This window comes from Magnolia sinica, chromosome 8 (genome assembly GCF_029962835.1).
Source record: "Magnolia sinica isolate HGM2019 chromosome 8, MsV1, whole genome shotgun sequence".
Classification (NCBI taxonomy): domain Eukaryota; kingdom Viridiplantae; phylum Streptophyta; class Magnoliopsida; order Magnoliales; family Magnoliaceae; genus Magnolia; species Magnolia sinica.
Window position 1 is genome coordinate 74,827,794 of NC_080580.1, and position 16,851 is coordinate 74,844,644.

Genomic DNA, 16,851 nt, shown 5'->3' on the forward strand with positions numbered 1-16,851 from the left:
AAGCCGCACTCAACTCAACCCAGCCACCCGACCCAACTGACCCAACCCTCAAATCAAATATTCAATTAATAATATATATATATATATATATAATATTAGATAGAGCCATAGAGGTATATTATTATTGGTGCAGAGAGAGAGAGAGAGAGAGAGAGAGAGAGAGAGAGAGAGGAGCTTAGGCGCGGTGGGTTGGATAAAGAAGGGGAAGGGTAAGAAAGGGACAGATGAGTAGAATAGGGTTTAAGTTTTAACTTTTTTTTATTTTTATTTTTAAATATTATATATATATATATATATATATATATATAATATTCGAGTCGAGCCAAACCGAGTTCGAGTCAAACTCCACTATGTTCGAACTCGGCTCGTTTCCAAAACGAACTGGGTCATATGAAGCTTGGCTCGCCTCAAGTTGTTGTTCAAGCCGAGCTAGTTCGAGCCAAGCCGAGCGAGCTTTTTGAGCTAGCCTGGCTTGTGTACAGCCCTAATGGTCTATGATGTGTAGGAGGAGATAATGTAACCAGATTCACACATGAAAATTTTAATGGGGGAAAATTAGCTTGCAACATGGACTTCTTAAAATGGATGGATAGCCATGAAATGGTAGACCTCCCTATGGGAGGAGTCAAATTCACCTGGTTGAATGGCTAGGGGGAGGCTGTAATATTTAGAACCAGGTGTCGTTGAGATGGATCGAGCGTTACCCTTTAGCACATTAGTGGGTTGTCGGACCACTGCCAGATATTGTTAGAGGTTGAGGACAAAAACTGAGGTCCGAGACCTTGCAGGTTTGAACTCATTTGGCTGGAGGTGAATGGTTTTTCTAGCGAAGTTAAAGATTGGTGGAAATCTTTTGAGGTCAACAAGATACTAGCTAGGGAAAAAGCTAGAATTGCTTGAGGGAAAATTTATGTGTGGAAAAATGAGGTATTGGGGAGATATGAGGTGGAGATGGAAGAAATTCTAAAAGGTATCCAAGCGATTGATATCAAGGCAAAAGTTGAGGAGCTGTCGAAAGAAGTTAAGGAGCAAAGAACTAAGCTTTCTCTTAAGTATGCAAGTTGCATAAAGGAGGAAGAAATTAAATGGAGGCAATAGTCTGGAGCTACATGGCTAAAAGAAGGTGACAGAAACATGAGGCTTTTGCATAACATCGCAAGCACTCGGGCAAGAAACAATAGGATCAATAGTAACTTGGTGGAAATGAAAAGATAAGAAGAAAAAAGAACTTTGTGAGGTGGTAGTCTCGTTTTATAAAAATCTACTTGAGGGTAGGCGAGACCAAGTCTGGACAATCTACCATTTATGATGCAGGATATGAAATTAAATGTGACATGCGAGATTTCAAGCTTAAGATCATACCAATTTTAAACCATTACGAAATTTCATGTCCCACATATGATGAAACATTCAATGAAGGGGATCTACGGGTTCCAAGCCTACACAAGTTTAGGGCTGGATCAAATAAAATTATAAACCAAACAATACCCAAAGGAATGTAAGATTCATCCAATCTTGCAAAAGATTGTTCCCCAATTCAAGGGATTCATCATATTTCAATTCGGGAGAATATCTTGGGTTACAAAAGTTGAAAATACTTGGAATTTGGGATTATCTAGGGTTAGGGTTGGGGATTTAAGGCGAGATATGAGCAAAAGAGAAGAAATCCAGAACCTGAGACGATCCACACGTGTGGACAGCAACCTGGCCTAGGTGCACGTGCGTGAGTCCCTGTCCGCACGTGTGTGGGAGGGTTTGGTCGGCCAGGGGAGGCCCACTCTCACATCAATTTTCGTGTTGATCCGCTACCTAGTGTGTGCGTGGTGCTCCGCTGAAGTTTCAGCCCCTTGGAGGGCCAAAATTTGAAAATCTGCTGTGGAGGAGAACTTGGGTACAAAAAAAAGGTGAATCTGAAGATGGGAGGGCTGTGGAAGATGGATGTAAGGTGTAGGAGCTGGGGACGATTTAGGAGGGCGGTGGAAGATGATGGATGGTTGGCACCACGGTAGTTAGTCCTTCGAGGATGGGAGAGTTTCATACCCAATTAACTCCTTCAACTTAGAGGGATAGAGAAGAAGAAAAAATGCAGAATTTTATTCATAAACTTCAATCCAAAATACCTACATGGGGTTGCCTATTTATACAAAAACCCTAAACACCAAAAGCCGCGCTATGTGCGCACACTAATACTTAGAGATGAAGTAACAAAAATAACAAATAATCTACGCAATCAAAACCATTCATGATGTTTCTAATAATGATAATAACCAAAACTCAAAATCTTAGATCATTTAGGGTAGTGGGCCACGATTATGAGATCCAATGGTAGAATTCACAAGATGATCGGGTCCACTCCAATGCTCCATAACACAACCCCCTAACTAAGAGGTCCTCCATAGATGTCGTAGTCGATTTAGATCGATAGTGGGGTCTTCCTTCTCCTTGAGTACATGCGTAGGGTGGGGGGCGTGTGTGCGTGCATGATGTCCCCATCAACTTTCCCTGGCTACGAAGATTTCGCCACTAGTAAAACAAAACTCCTAAATCGCTTCAAGATATCAGGATCAAGTCTTTGAAGCTCTTCCTCAGTGAGCCACGTATTGTCTGAAGCTGGGTGTGACTTCCACTTGACTAGGAACTTTTGAAATCCGCCGTCCGACGTCGATACTATCTGATGGTCCAGAATATCCTCTATTTGCTCTTTGGGTGTGGGAAGGATAGGTATGGGAGGTAAAGGCTGGGAAGATGGGTCGGGAAGGGGCCATGGATCAAGGGAAAAGTTTAGAGAATCAGAATGGTTAGGTGAAAGGCTGGATAATGCATCAGTGGTCCCTCGAAATGCAACTAAATCCTCCACATTGAACCATAGCTCAACTGGCAGACTGAGTGGAGACGTTTCAACACTTGAGGTCTTAGTATCGATCCCTAGCGGGGGTGGCTAACATGGAGTGTGTGTACTGACATGGGTGTGTACTAACAAGCTAACCCTAAAAAAAAAAAAATAATAATAATAATAAATATTCCCATGGAAAGTGGAAGATCTACCACATACGCATTAAGATTGTTTCGTTTTATAATTTTGAATGGTCCAATGCCACGTGTATAATTTACGAACAGCTCCCTGTGGGTACCGCTCTAGCCTGATGCGGACCATCACAGAGTCCCCTACATTGAATTCCTTGAATCATTTATGTTGGTCTGTAGAAATTTTGTAATGTTCATTACTAGTATTGATCTTTCGTCTGATTTCTTGATGCAATGAATGAATGTGATATGCAAAGGACACTGCAGACTCTGACGTCCTATGGGACGGGGACATAGAAACAAGATCAATAGGCTTCCTAGGTTTATTACCAGTAATGACTTCAAAAGAATTTAAACTTGTGGATTTATTAACAAACTATTAAATGCAAACTCGGTGATAGGTAGCGTAGTGTCCTAAGTCCTAGTGTGCTCCCCAACTAAACATCTGAGCAAATTTCCTAAGCTCCTATTGACCACCTCAGTTTGACCATCGGTCTGAGGGTGGTAGGCAGAAGTAAATTAGAGCCTAGTACTCATCATATGCTATAGTGTCTTCCAAAAATAACTCATGAATCGCACGTCACGGTTAGACACTCTGGTTTTAGGTAACCCATGAAGCTTGACAACTCACTAAAGAACTACTTGGCAACATTAGATGTGTCAGAGGTCTTCGAACAAGGGATGAAGTCTATTTTAGAAAAAACGGTCCACAACAAGTATGGAATCGTATTTCCGAATAGTCTTGGGGAGCCTAAACACGAAGTCCATACTGATGTCCTGCCAAGGGGCGAATGGAATTGGCAAAGGTGTATATAGCCTCGTATTCTGCTTTTTCTGCTTTGCCAGTTGACAAGTACGACACTGCCTTATAATTTTAGCCATGTCTCGCTTGAGGCTTGGCCAATAGAATCTATCCTCCACTAGGGCAATGGTCTTGTCTCGTCCAAAATGACTCACGACCCCTCCTGAATGTAACTCCTAAACAACAAAGTCACGGAAGGAGGTGCGAGGTATGTACAAACGGTCACTCCTAAACAAATATCTGTCCACTATTAAATACTCATTGTTAGCTCCTAGCAAACTCTCTAACAACGACACGTACACAACTCCAAAATCTAGGCACTCAGAATAATCCTCTCTGACATGCTCGAATCTCGTGACTTTGACACTCATGGAATTCAGTAACGTGACTCGACGACTCAACGCGTCGGCAAACTTATTCTCTACACCGGCCTTGTACTTAAGCATAAAAGTTTACTCTTGAAGGAACTGGACCCACTTGGTGTGTCTAGGGTTTAATTTCTTCTGAGAGTTCAGATATCTTAAGGTCTCGTGATCTGAGAACAAGACGAATTCTTGCGGTAATAGATAATGACGCCAGTGGCGCAACGACTGCACTACCGCATAGAATTCTTTGTTATAGGTGGAGTATTTTAGCTTCGCTTCATTCAGTTTCTCACCAAAAAAGGTGACAGGGTGCCCTTCTTGACTAAGTATTTCTCCTATGCCGACTCCTGACGCGTCGCATGTGACTTCAAAAACCTTCAAAAAATTCGAAAGTCGCGTGACTGGAGCTTCAATCATCCTGACCTTTATTTCCTTGAAGGCCTTCGAGGCTGCCTTCGTCCATTGAAACTCTCATTGTTTTATGCAATCCGTGATGAGAGCCATAATGGAACTAAAGCCTCGAATGAACCGTCTATAGATGGTGGCCAAGCCGTGAAAGTTGCGCACTTCTTGAATATTGCGGGGTTCATGCCAATTAACAATGGCTTTAACCTTCTCGAGATCCGCTGACACACCCTTAGCTGACACAACAAAACCTAAGAAGATAACACTGCTAGACATAAATGCACACTTCTTTAGGTTGGTGTACAATTTCTCGGCTCTAAGGATCCCACAAACTTGCCTCAAATGATTGTGGTGTTGTTCCTTGGTCATACTATAAATCAGGATATCATTAAAGTAGACGACCAAGAACTTCCCCATGAAGGGACTCAACACTTGGGTCATCACACGTATGAAGGTACTTGGGGGGTTAGTTAGCTCAAAAGGCATGACTAGCCACTTGTATAGCCCATCATTCGTCTTAAAGGCTATCTTCCACTTATCACTAGGGCGTACACGAATTTGGTGATAACCACTTTTGAGGTCAATTTTCGAGAAGATAGTAGCGTTGACTATCATATCCAACATGTCATCAAGATGCGGTATGAGAAATCGATACTTGACTGTGATTTTGTTGATGACCCTACTATCAACACACATCCTCCATGTGTCATCCTTCTTAGGTGTAAGAAGGGCGGGTACGGCATACGGGCTCATGCTCTCTCGAATGAAACCCTTTTTTAGGAGATCATTAATCTGTCTTTTCAACTCTACAAGCTCTTTTGGGTTCATTCTATAATGAGGGAGGTTTAGTAGAGTCGCCTAAGGGACCAAATCAATGGCGTGCTGTATATCCCTCATAGGGGGAAGCTCATCCGGTAGATCCTCAGAAAAGACATCACGAAACTCGTTCACTACCGGAATGGCCTCAGTGGGTTACTCCATACTAGCCTCTGGTGCACTCTCCCTAGCCATAAGGGCATACACTATCGAGTCCAACTCAGTCTCTCGCTCAAAGTCTTTGGCATTTAGAATATGGAGAGACTTAAACTTGGACTTCGATTCCTTTAATTCTTTTGAGCCGCTCACACCACTCTTTGTGATGGACTCCCTTCCAGTCGTGTTCTTGGGTGGAAGTGGATTTAGCTTAACTTTTTTGCCCTCAAACCAAAATGCACACACATTCAAACGACCAAATATGGTGACATCCCTGTTATAGAGCTAGGGCCTTCCCAGAATGATATGACCAACATCCATGGGAATAATATCACACCAAAGTGTGTCCTTATATGATCCAAACTGAATAGGAACAAGACAACGGTGCGATACTGTAATGAAAATTTCATCAACCCAAGACACTCTATAGGATTGAGGATGTGCTTCAAGCTTCAAGCTCAAACGGCTCAGAATACTGGTTGATGCCACGTTGGCACAATTACCACTATCTACGATCATTTTGTAGCTCTTATCACCACATTTTGCATAAGTATAGAAGATCGTGTTGCGGCGTCAATCGTCGGTATTCTTGGCTTCTGCAAAGGCACGACGCACAACTGCAAGGATCGCAGACTCTTGCACTCCCTCTTCCTCATCACTAGTGGTTTCCACTAGCTCATATTCTTCCTCCGCACCGTCACTTTCTGCAGACATTACTTCTACTTGCCCATAAATAAGGAACACCTTGGTGCCCTCTTTCGTGCCACACTGGTGGGCAAGTGATCAAACCCCTAACATCTAAAACACCTAGTCGTATCACTTTTGCGCATCCTTAGGCCTCGACTGAGAACTACCGGAAGGCTTGTATTGATATCCAGTGCTGGGCTTAGCCCCAGAAGGGTTGGCCTTGGCGTCAGAATCACGAAACTCAAACCACCTTCCCACAGATGCTTTGAGGTATTGCTCGACCTCCAACACTACTTGATACATCTGTTCAAGAATGTCTGTCCTTGGTGAGCAACTCTCTCCTAGTGTCAGAACGGAGGCCCGTCTTAAATCGAGCAAGAGTGAGTATGGGATCCTCTTCAACTTCACATCGGGTCAAGTACTCTTCGAACTTTTCAATGTATTCAGCCACACTAATGGAACCTTGTTGAAGAGACTTCCATTTCTCAACAAACCTCAAGTGATAAGAGAAAGGGAGGTACTTTTCCTTGAGAGTTTCTTTCATTTCTCCCCAATGGACTATTGGGGGCTCCCTCGACCTTTCTTTCTTTTGTTCCATAGTAGCCCAAAACCTCTTTGCTTGGCCCACAAGCTTCATCCTGGCAAATCGGACTCGACGAGCATCCGACATGTCATACCACTCAAAATAGTGGTTCATATCCGCCAGCCAATATAGAAAAGCTTTAGGGTCTAAGTGGCCATCAAACATAGGGGCCTCTACTCTAACTCCCTTGAGGAGTTGCGCATCTGGGTCATAATGATCATGATACCCCTGGCGGGGTAGGTGCACGGGTGCACGCCCATGACCCATTCTTTGGCCACTGCCATTCCTTTTCCTATCCTCCTGACCACCTGCTTGAGATTGGGCATCCTTTCCAATTGTGGGGTTTGCTCGGGTGGAAGTCTCTAGTTGGGTAACATGCACATTAAGTTGTTTGAAGCGTTGGTCAATACGTTGTTCCAAGTGCCTACCCAAAGACTCAAAGTGCCGGGTTATGTTGTTCACTGACTCTTGCAATTGCTCCATGTTTAGCGTAGGGTGTAAACCAAAACCACGACCAGTACCTGTGGGCATACAACCAGTCACTCAACTTAAAGACCCTCTAATACAACTATATGCGTCTAAATAAGATTAAATGATCCTATAGGACTCTATATGAGGGAAACTACACAACGTTACTAAAATTCCAGCAATATAACTGCCCAAATAATTTGTTAACAAAAAATTCAGCCATGAAACTTGGGGATTTTCTAGCAACAAAAAATTCAACAGCCCATATTGTGAATGATGGGTCCTAAACAGCCCTATATGATGAGACTTGATGCAAAATAGACATAAATAAACTAAACCCTAAACATGCAATGCATTCCCCTATAAAAAACTTAAGCTTTGATACCAAATTTGATGCAGGACATGAAATTAAATATTACATGCGAGATTTCAAGCTAAAGATCATACCAATTTTAAACCATCACAAAATTTCACGTCCTACATACGATCAAACATTCAATCAAGGGGAATCTATGGGGTCCAAGCCAACACAAGTTTAAGGCTGGATCAAGTAAAATTATAAACTAAACAATACCCAAAGGAATGTAAGATTCATCCAATCTTGCAAAGGATTGTTCCCCAATTCAAGAGATTCACCATGTTTCAATTCGAGGGAAAATCTAGGGTTTGCAAAAGTTGAAAATACTTGGAATTTGGGATTATCTAAGGTTAGGGTTGGGGATTTAAGGTGAGAGAGGAGAAAAAAAGAAGAAATCCAGAACCTGAGACGATCCACACGTGTGGATAGCAACTTGGCCCAGGCGCACGTGCGTGAGTCCTTGTTCGCACGTGTGTAGGGCCCACGGAATTGTAAAACGACTCATAGGGTTTGGTTGGCCAGGGGAGGCCCACTCTCACACCAATTTTCATGTCGACCCGCTACCCGGTGTGTGCATGGTGCTCCGCCGAAGTTTCAACCCCTTGGAGAGCCAGAATCTGAAAATCTGCTGTGGAAGAGAACTTGGGTACAAAAAAAAGGTGAATCTGAAGATGGGAGGGCTGTGGAAGATGGTGAATGTGGGGTGTAGGATGTAGGGACGATTTGGGATGGTTGTAGCTTCACACCACGGTAGTTAGCCCTTCGAGGAAGGGAGGGTTTCGCACCCAATTAGCTTCTTCAACTCAGAAGGATAGAGAAGAAGTAAAAACGCAAAATTTTATTCATAAACTTCAATCCAAAATACCTACATGAGGTTGCTTATTTATAAGAAAACCCTAAACCCTAAAAGTCGTGCCATATGTGCATACTAATACTTAGAGATGAAGTAACAAAAATAACAACTAATATACGCAATCAAAACCGTTCATGATGTTTCTAATAATGATAATAACCAAAACTCAAAATCCTAGATCATCTAGGGTAGTGGGCTACGATCATGAGATCCAATGGTGGAATCCACATGATGATCGGGTCCACTCCAATGCTCCATAACACAACCCCCTAACTAAGAGGTCCTTCCTAGATGTCGTCGTTGATCCAGATCGACAGTGGGGCCTTCTTCCTCCTTGAGTACGTGCGTAGGGTGGGAGGCGTGCGTGTGCACATAATGTCTCCATCAATTTAGGCATCTCTTGGAAGATAAAGTAACTCATTGGAGAAACTGTTCTCTGAATAAGAGGTAAGCAGTTGACTTCCTATGCAAAGATAAAGCCTCTGGTCCATATGGTTTCCCTATGGCTTTCTTTCAAGTATTTTGGGAGATAGTGAAAGGAAATGTAATGAGCTTTATGGAGGAGTTATTTGATAGAGGCCGATTATCGGATGGATTGGGGTGTCTTTCATAACAATTATTCTAAAGATGATAGGGGTGGAAAATTTACCAGATTTTAGGCCGATTAGCCTCGTCAGGGCGCCTTACAAAAATCTTGCAAAAACATTGGCAAACAAATTCCGTAAAGTGCTCCCATATATCATCTCTAGTGGCTACATTTATTGCATGCCACTAAATAACAAACAACACACGAAAACATTAATGCTTGACATAAAGATGGCGAAAAGGGAATTGTTGCAAGCTTGACCTTGAGAAGGCTTATGACAATGTAGATTGAGACTTCTTTTGTTACATGTTGGATCACATGGGGCGTAGATCAATGTGGAGAGATAGGATGAGGAAATGTTTACGATCGATAACCTTTTCATTTTTAGTCAATGGCTCTCATAAAGGATACTTGAAAAGCTCGAGAGCAATCTAGCAGGGGGGTTTGCTATCCCCTTTCCTATTTTTGGTGGTGGTAGATGCGCTTGGTAGGATGCTAGAGAAGGGAAGGAGATTGGCCTTATCCGGGCTTTAAGGTGAAGAGAATGGCTGCCCAAATCTCCCATCTCCAATTTGCAGACGACACCTTGCTTTTATGCGATGCAAACTTCACTTTGGTGGATAACTTAAAGAAGATTATCAGATGTTTCGAGGTAGTGTTAGGATTGAAGGTTAATATTGCCAAAAGTGAGATGCTAGGGGTTCGCATGTCTAAAGAAGAGATTAACTGGATGGCAATTGTCTTCAAATACAAGCAGGATCTTTCCCATCAAACTACCTTGGTTTCCCTCAATGTATAGGGAAACCAACAATGCATTAATGGGACCAGGTAGTGGAAAGGGTAGAACACGAGTTGGCTTGATGGAAGTATGGATACTTGTCTCTGGGTGGGCAAATAACCCTCATAAAATCCGCATTGTCGAATATGCCATTATATTTTCTCTTTTTAGGTGCCCGAAGTCGGTGCCGCCCAGACTGAAAAAGTTGAGATGGGATTTCCTATGGGATGGCCTAGAAGGGAAGAAGTTCCACTTGCTCAAATGGGAAGAGGTGCGTAGACCTTATGGGGACAAAGGAGCCTATACAAGGGACTTAAAAAATGAATCTTGCACTAATAAGAAAATGATCATGGAGGTTTGGGCTAGAAGAGGGGGCCTTGTGGAGGGAGGTCATGGCTAGCAGATGTGGGTGCCCAGTCGGTGGTTGGTGGGTTAGAAAATACTCTCTTTATAAGGCTTCGAGCGTTTGGAGAGTAGTCTCCATTCTGAAAGGCATGCTTAGTGAAGGAATAGGCTTTGATATGAGCAGTGGGTAAAGGATTCCGTTTTTGGAGGATGTGTGGATAGGGGAAGCTCCTCTAACAGTAGAATTCCATCGGTTGGCATATATACAATGGAGCAGGATATTACGTTTGCTTAGTGCTATTCCCAATATGGTAGGGAAGTGGTGTGGTCTCCTCCATGTTGTCGGAACATGTTAGACGAAGAAGTGAAAGAGTGTACAAAGTTACAGGTTTACCTTCAAAATTGCATTTTGTTAGAGGTCTGTGACAGGATGATATGGAAAAAAGGAAAGATCTGGTCGATTCTCAGTCTGGTCTTTTTCTAAAATGTTGCTATCTCCTTCTGTAGGCAGGAGACATGTTCAGATGGCTAGGCTTTGATCCTATGGTGCTTCGCCAAAAGTTGTGGGCTTTTCACGTGGCTAGCGGGGAGAAAGAGTCATTACAATAGAATAATCTCCAAAGAAGGTCAATGGTTATCCCCAACATGTCTCATGTGTATGGATAATGCGGAAACAATCAACCATCTTTTTGTGCAGTGCTCATTCGCCCAGAAAATTTGGGAAAGCTTTCTCGTCTCTTTTGGGGTCTCTTGGGTTCTGCTGGCTTCAATTGAAGAATTGATAGTGGCATGGCATGGTGTTGGGCTTGGGAATGAGAGGAAAGTTTTTGGACATTGGCTTTGTTAGCTAGTTTATGGGCAATTTGAGGGGAAAGAAATGATAGATGCTTTTGGAATTCTTAGATCGATAAGGTGTGTGGCCAATAAAGCAAAGATCCTTGTAGTTGAACGGGGTTCCTCTTTATCCAAAGTAGAGGATTGTAATTTTCATTTCTTTTGAGATTGTAAATTTCTAGGTTTTCTTTTTGTTGCTTCTAAAAAAAGTGTTTTATTGAAAAAAATGTGTTTAATTCGGTTTGTCAAAAAAAAAAAAACAAAAAAACAAAAACAAAAAACAAAATCAAAAAAAAAAGTTTTTTATTTTTTGCCCGTCTTCCAAAGTATACAAAGTTTTAAATGCTTGATCAATCATTTGAGTTTGTAGTTTTTAATTTTTAAATATGGAGTTTAGAATGGAGTTTTGCTAACTAGGGTCCACACACCTCTATAAGCAGTCTACAGGTCTTTAGAGCCATGCATCAGGTAGAGGGCCCGACGTATAGATGAACTGACCCAAAATTGGGCTGGTCCATCAATCAGGAGGACAAATGCTTATCCAGATTGCGGATCCCTGCCAATGTTTTTAAAACCATCCATTTGTTTCGTACATGTTTGGTCCAGCTCATGATTTGACCAGCTTGATTTTATGGGCCAGGTCATGTACCCAGTAGGGTCCACATGATGCATGGATTGGATGTCCTGTGCTAGTGACAGATTGGTACATATAGCTGTGTGGAGGTGTGTACAGAACTGTTATCACTGAGGCATTTAACTGTTCGAGTATTCTCTCACCCAAACTTCAATCAGATAGGGGCAGTAACTGGAGTTGCTCTGGCTGTCCTCTTGTTCCTTGGATTTGGGGCCTTTTCTAGCTTATTTAGCACGGATCCTGCTGTTTTGGAGATTGCCTGCTCTGGGCTTTTGGTAAGTAGCCATTTATCAGCTCAGTGTTTTATCTATTATTTTAGAGCTAAGGCTGCCATGAGAGTAAGATGTTGATCCTACTATCCCAACACATGCCAATGTGTTCTGTGTGTGAAAGATCCAAGCCGTTAATCAGGTTTGGCCCAGCTACAGGTATGTGCTGTGGCTGAAACATCAGGCACTTCAGATGTCATGTGAGCCAGTCATGGACATCAAATGTGGGAAGTTGGTCAACTTGTCAGTATGTGCATTTGTCAGGTGGCATGTTCTTTTCACATGCCGTAGTCTGATATAGTCATCAGATGTGCGACACGTGGACGTGAAATGTGGATCTCTGCTCCATTTTTTTTTTTTTTTTTTTTTTTGTGCATATGGTCCATTTGATAAGCAGAAAGTCCTGATTTCAGGCTATGGCACATACTTGGTCGGCCCCACCTGATGCATGGCCAATATGTTGCACACGTGAAGAGAAGGATTTGATATTCTACTTTGCAAGTAGCTATTGCATTTCTCATAATTCTATGGACAAGATAGTTGGAAATCCACACCTAAAAGTTAGAAAATTTCACAGTTTGTTGCAGGATCTCAGCCAATGAATGCCCTTGCTTTCGTATTTGATGGGCTCTACTATGGTGTTTCAGACTTTGCATTTGCTGCATATTCAATGGTACATCTAAGTTCATCTGAGGTCTTAATGTTGGCAGCTTCTCCTTGATCAAGTGCATTTGTTTCTAGAAACTATGACGAGTTTGAATGTACGAAAAAGTTGAATTTTGAACATTCAATTCAATCAAGAGGAAATGACCAGATTGTAATAATGTGCCTCAGCATTCATGAGGAACTAGCCTTCAAATCACACTTAAATTCCTTTCGAAGTCCAACTTGCTTGTAATGTAATTGCAATCTTGAGCCTAGTCCTTCAAAACAATTTCTATGGATGGTAGTTGCAATTTGGGTCATTGCCACTTCATTGAACTGATTATTGGAATTCAATTCAATTGTGCATCAAAACACGGCCTATAAGAGCACACTTTGGATAATGGATTCTCCCTGCACAGGTGTTGGCGGGACTGATTTCTTCGGTGTTTCTAGTTGTGGCTGCTCCTGTATTCGGTCTTGCTGGTGTATGGACAGGGTTGTTTCTTTTCATGACCTTGCGGGTAGTTGCTGGATTTTGGAGGTGCACATGAAAATCCAAGTTCTGAATTTGGGTGGTTTCTATCCATTTTTGTAAAGTATGTGCTATGTTCAGGTTGGGTGCCAAAGATGGACCGTGGAAAGTGGTGTGGTCGGAGGTAGAGACAGGGATGGCTGAGAAATGATGGAGATATTCACAAGCAGTGCTACGCATATGTGCGGTTGTGGATTATGCATGTGCTTGCACTTTGCACTGGTACGTTTTTCTTCACATGGAGGAATTATTTGATCCTGATGGTCAGAACATTAATATGTCCTGATATGCAATATCATACAAGTGGGGCCATGTATTTGTGATCTGAACTGTTGATTCCATGCCCCCACCATGGATGAGGTGATGACCGCGAAGTCTTGCTGACTAGAAGATCCTAGCATTTCAATCAGTTTACAACAAAAAGATACAGCAACAGTCTGATGAAAGGCTAAAAGCTTGGATGGCTAGAATCTTCCAATATGGAAGGCTATCGGTCATCCTCTACTAATGGTGGAAGTCATATACAACAGTTCAAATCAGAAAGATGGGCCCCACTTGTAGACCACTTATATGGTCATGCTGCTTGAGGACCCAGAATTTCCTTTGTGACTCAGCTCAATCACAAAGATCTAAAACTCGACTAGCCAAGGAAATTTTAATAAAACCCTGAGCCCACTCATGGATGCCTAACTTGATTTTCCAAGTACATTGAATCTCTCTTGGCTCTCCACGGCACACCACAACTCCAGACTTTATACCAAGGTGACTAATAAATCATAGATGAAGTATTATTATACAATGAGTGGCCCAAACCAGTGGCACTTTTATTTATGTCAGCATTTTGTTAGGGTGCGGCCCACCTTTCAATGATCAAGATTGTTCATCTGATGGATCCTGTTATTTGCATGGCGCTAGTTTATTTGTAACCATCCTTTTGTGGGACACTTGGACAGATAGGTCTGTTTCAAGGAAGGTCCCACCATATCTGGGTCATGGAAAGGCAGGCCCACATGAACAGAATGCTGGCCCAGACTGTATTATATGAAATGAGAACTACACAACCTAGACATGCATGAATATATGAATGCCTCCTGGTATCTATGGATTGCAATGTGTTAGGTGGAAGTTACCGGTAACTTGAGAGAGACCCCAAATTGCGACTCATGAACACAAGATTGCTAGTTGGATGCTGACATAAATGCTATGGATGCCCATTTCGCTTTTTCCGTCCAAAGTTCTAGATTGAAACTTGGGAGGATCTATTTTCATGCCCTCTATATAGTACATACATTCAGATCAGCACTGGATACTGAATTCTGATGATAATCAGCTCGAGATGCCTTAAGTACGATGTGGGGTGGGCCATTGGAGGACTGTGGATGATGTGGGTTTCCACTATGCTATGATATGCATTGAGAGAAGATGCACAGAAGGCCAGATGGTTGTCGAAAAACATCGCTAGTGTATATATTATGTGCTGTATATTTCCAAGAAATTTAGTAAACTCGTTCAGCTCCCATTTCTCTTCTTTTGTTGTATATCTTTCTCCTCAAGTCTTGTTGTGATTCCCAGCGTCTGATGAATACTGAAAATGAATATGGTCAGGATGTTACTTCCTGTATTTCATAATCATGTGCATGTTGGAATTGAAGCATGTTGGTCGGATTGTATCTAGATTGAGTGATGGCTTTTGTAATTGAAGAAACGTACTACTACTGTTTGTTGTAAAGTACAAGTGTTTTTTAGTTCAGTTGAGTAATCTGTATAGGTGGCTGCTGCTTGCCTTTTGTTTGTAACTGATGAACATCTGGTGGGTCCCACTGTGGATGGCTGATGCTGCAAAGAATGCCACCCTCAAATAATCCTAGCCATCTGGATCACTGGAAGATGGGTCCCTCCATGGCCCCAATGAAAATGCCAGTTATTCGGGTCAAGAATTTTAGTTTACCTCATGTAATTGTTCTGTTTTTAACATAGTTATTTACTAAGAGTCCTGGGTTGTGGTTTTCCTTTCTTCCATGTATTAGTTTATGGATCTTTGATTTCCATTCCTTATGGGGCTGTTTGGATTGGTGGAACCGTCTCGAGAACTGTGGAAATTAGATCGATTTCCATAGATGTAATATTTTCCCCTTTTGTTGAAACTAATTTTATCTTTGGAAATCGATTTCCATTTCCATGGTTTTCTTCAAAAAACAGCGGATCTCAAATTCCTTGAAAAAAAAAAAAAAAAAGATTTCGATTTCCACTATTGAGAGAGCTCACTTTCTTACCGTTGATCCTTTTAACATTTTCATAGAAATTGTGTGTGCTAACATCAGATTAAAATAGATTCTTTTCAATACATTTCCTTTCCCTCTAATGTGAACATGTTTTGATTTCCACCAATACAAATATGAATATGCCGAAACATCATGTATGAATTATTTCTACCATCCAATTGGTGTGATCTTTGATTGATGCTGACCATCAGTTGATGGACAGACATTTGCTACTTATAACACCATGACAAAAAGATAAAGCATGAAGGTCTAATTAATCACTATAGGCCACTTTGTTTAGGGTGAAAGCAAAACCTGAAAATGCAAAACATGCAAGTGGAAATGTGATCTCAACATTTCTGTTTTGCACCATGAACCTGCATGGAAAGTGCTTTTCTTTTTTCCATTCTCAGTCTGTGTTGCCATTTTGAAAGGGTAAATCTACCCAAATGAAGGAAGATTGCAAACGTCACATCAGAGCGTCAACAAACGTGGAAAAGAGATTAATAGGTTGTTGTGGGGAAATGGTTTTATTCACTCTTTGAATACCATGTAAAGAAAAATCAATTTCCTCTTCTTTGGGTTCTCAAACAGAGGAAACTGTCGCTTTAAAGGAATTCATTTTCTTTTTCCATGGTTGATAATGTTTCTCTCTGCACAAACAGGTTAGTGTAATTTAGGTTGTGTGAGTAGTGAATACTGGGGAGAGACGTCGGTGTATTTAAATGAAATATGCTAGTCCTTGTTAAAGTTACCAAGCGTTTCATATAGTGTCGATAATTATAATTACACCCTTGAGAGGTGTACATGAGATGTATGTAAATATATAATCATTAATATATGAACTTTCTGATACTCCCCATAAAGTTCGTGCATATACGGGTGAACTTAGAAGATAAAATTGATAGTGTCTAAGGGCTCAGGTGAAAGATCTTGTAGTTAACTCTCATCTTGCATTTGGGTGGTATAAATCAGTAGTTGATGTTTTTTTATTATTTATTATTATGCAAAGTGACAACCGATCTCAGTATGGTCAATGTTTTTCATGGACGGTGGGATTTGCTAGATTTTAGATGACAACTTTATTATTATAGTAATTACTAAAAAAATAATAATTATGGCCAGAGTTGAGACGCATGGGATGTTGCGCATGGACATGGATTGCCCGCCACACCTTGTGGTAGGAAGTTCTTGTGCTCAGAAGCTTGGTGAGGCCCACCGTGATGCTTGTGAAATCCACTTCGTCGATTTTTTTCAGATCATATTTGGACATGAGCCCAAAAAATGAGACATATCCAAAACTCAAGTGGGCCGCACGACAGGAAACAGTGAGGATTGAATATTCACTATTGAAACATTTGTAGGCCATAGAAGTTTTGCACCACTCAAATATTTTTGTGTTTTCAGTTCATCTCGATAAGATGACTTTATGAATGGTTTGGATGGCATA

The 16,851-nt window shown here is 41.6% G+C and overlaps 1 protein-coding gene across 3 annotated transcripts in view; it reads left to right on the top strand.

Moving 5' to 3' along the window:
• Window positions 1–14,895, top strand: part of LOC131253433 (protein DETOXIFICATION 44, chloroplastic) — a 47,013-nt gene extending 32,118 nt beyond the window's left edge. The window contains exons 10-14 of one of the 3 annotated variants that reach the window (XM_058254421.1): window positions 11,853–11,969; window positions 12,541–12,636; window positions 13,028–13,149; window positions 13,222–13,362; window positions 14,094–14,895. In XM_058254421.1, coding sequence (XP_058110404.1) covers window positions 11,853–11,969; window positions 12,541–12,636; window positions 13,028–13,149; window positions 13,222–13,291 — 405 coding nt within the window. In that variant the 3' untranslated portion in view covers window positions 13,292–13,362; window positions 14,094–14,895. The remainder of the gene's footprint in view (window positions 1–11,852; window positions 11,970–12,540; window positions 12,637–13,027; window positions 13,150–13,221; window positions 13,363–14,093) is intronic. The other 2 variants (XM_058254420.1, XM_058254422.1) reach the window with 2 other exon arrangements.
• The last annotated feature ends 1,956 nt before the right edge of the window (window positions 14,896–16,851 follow it).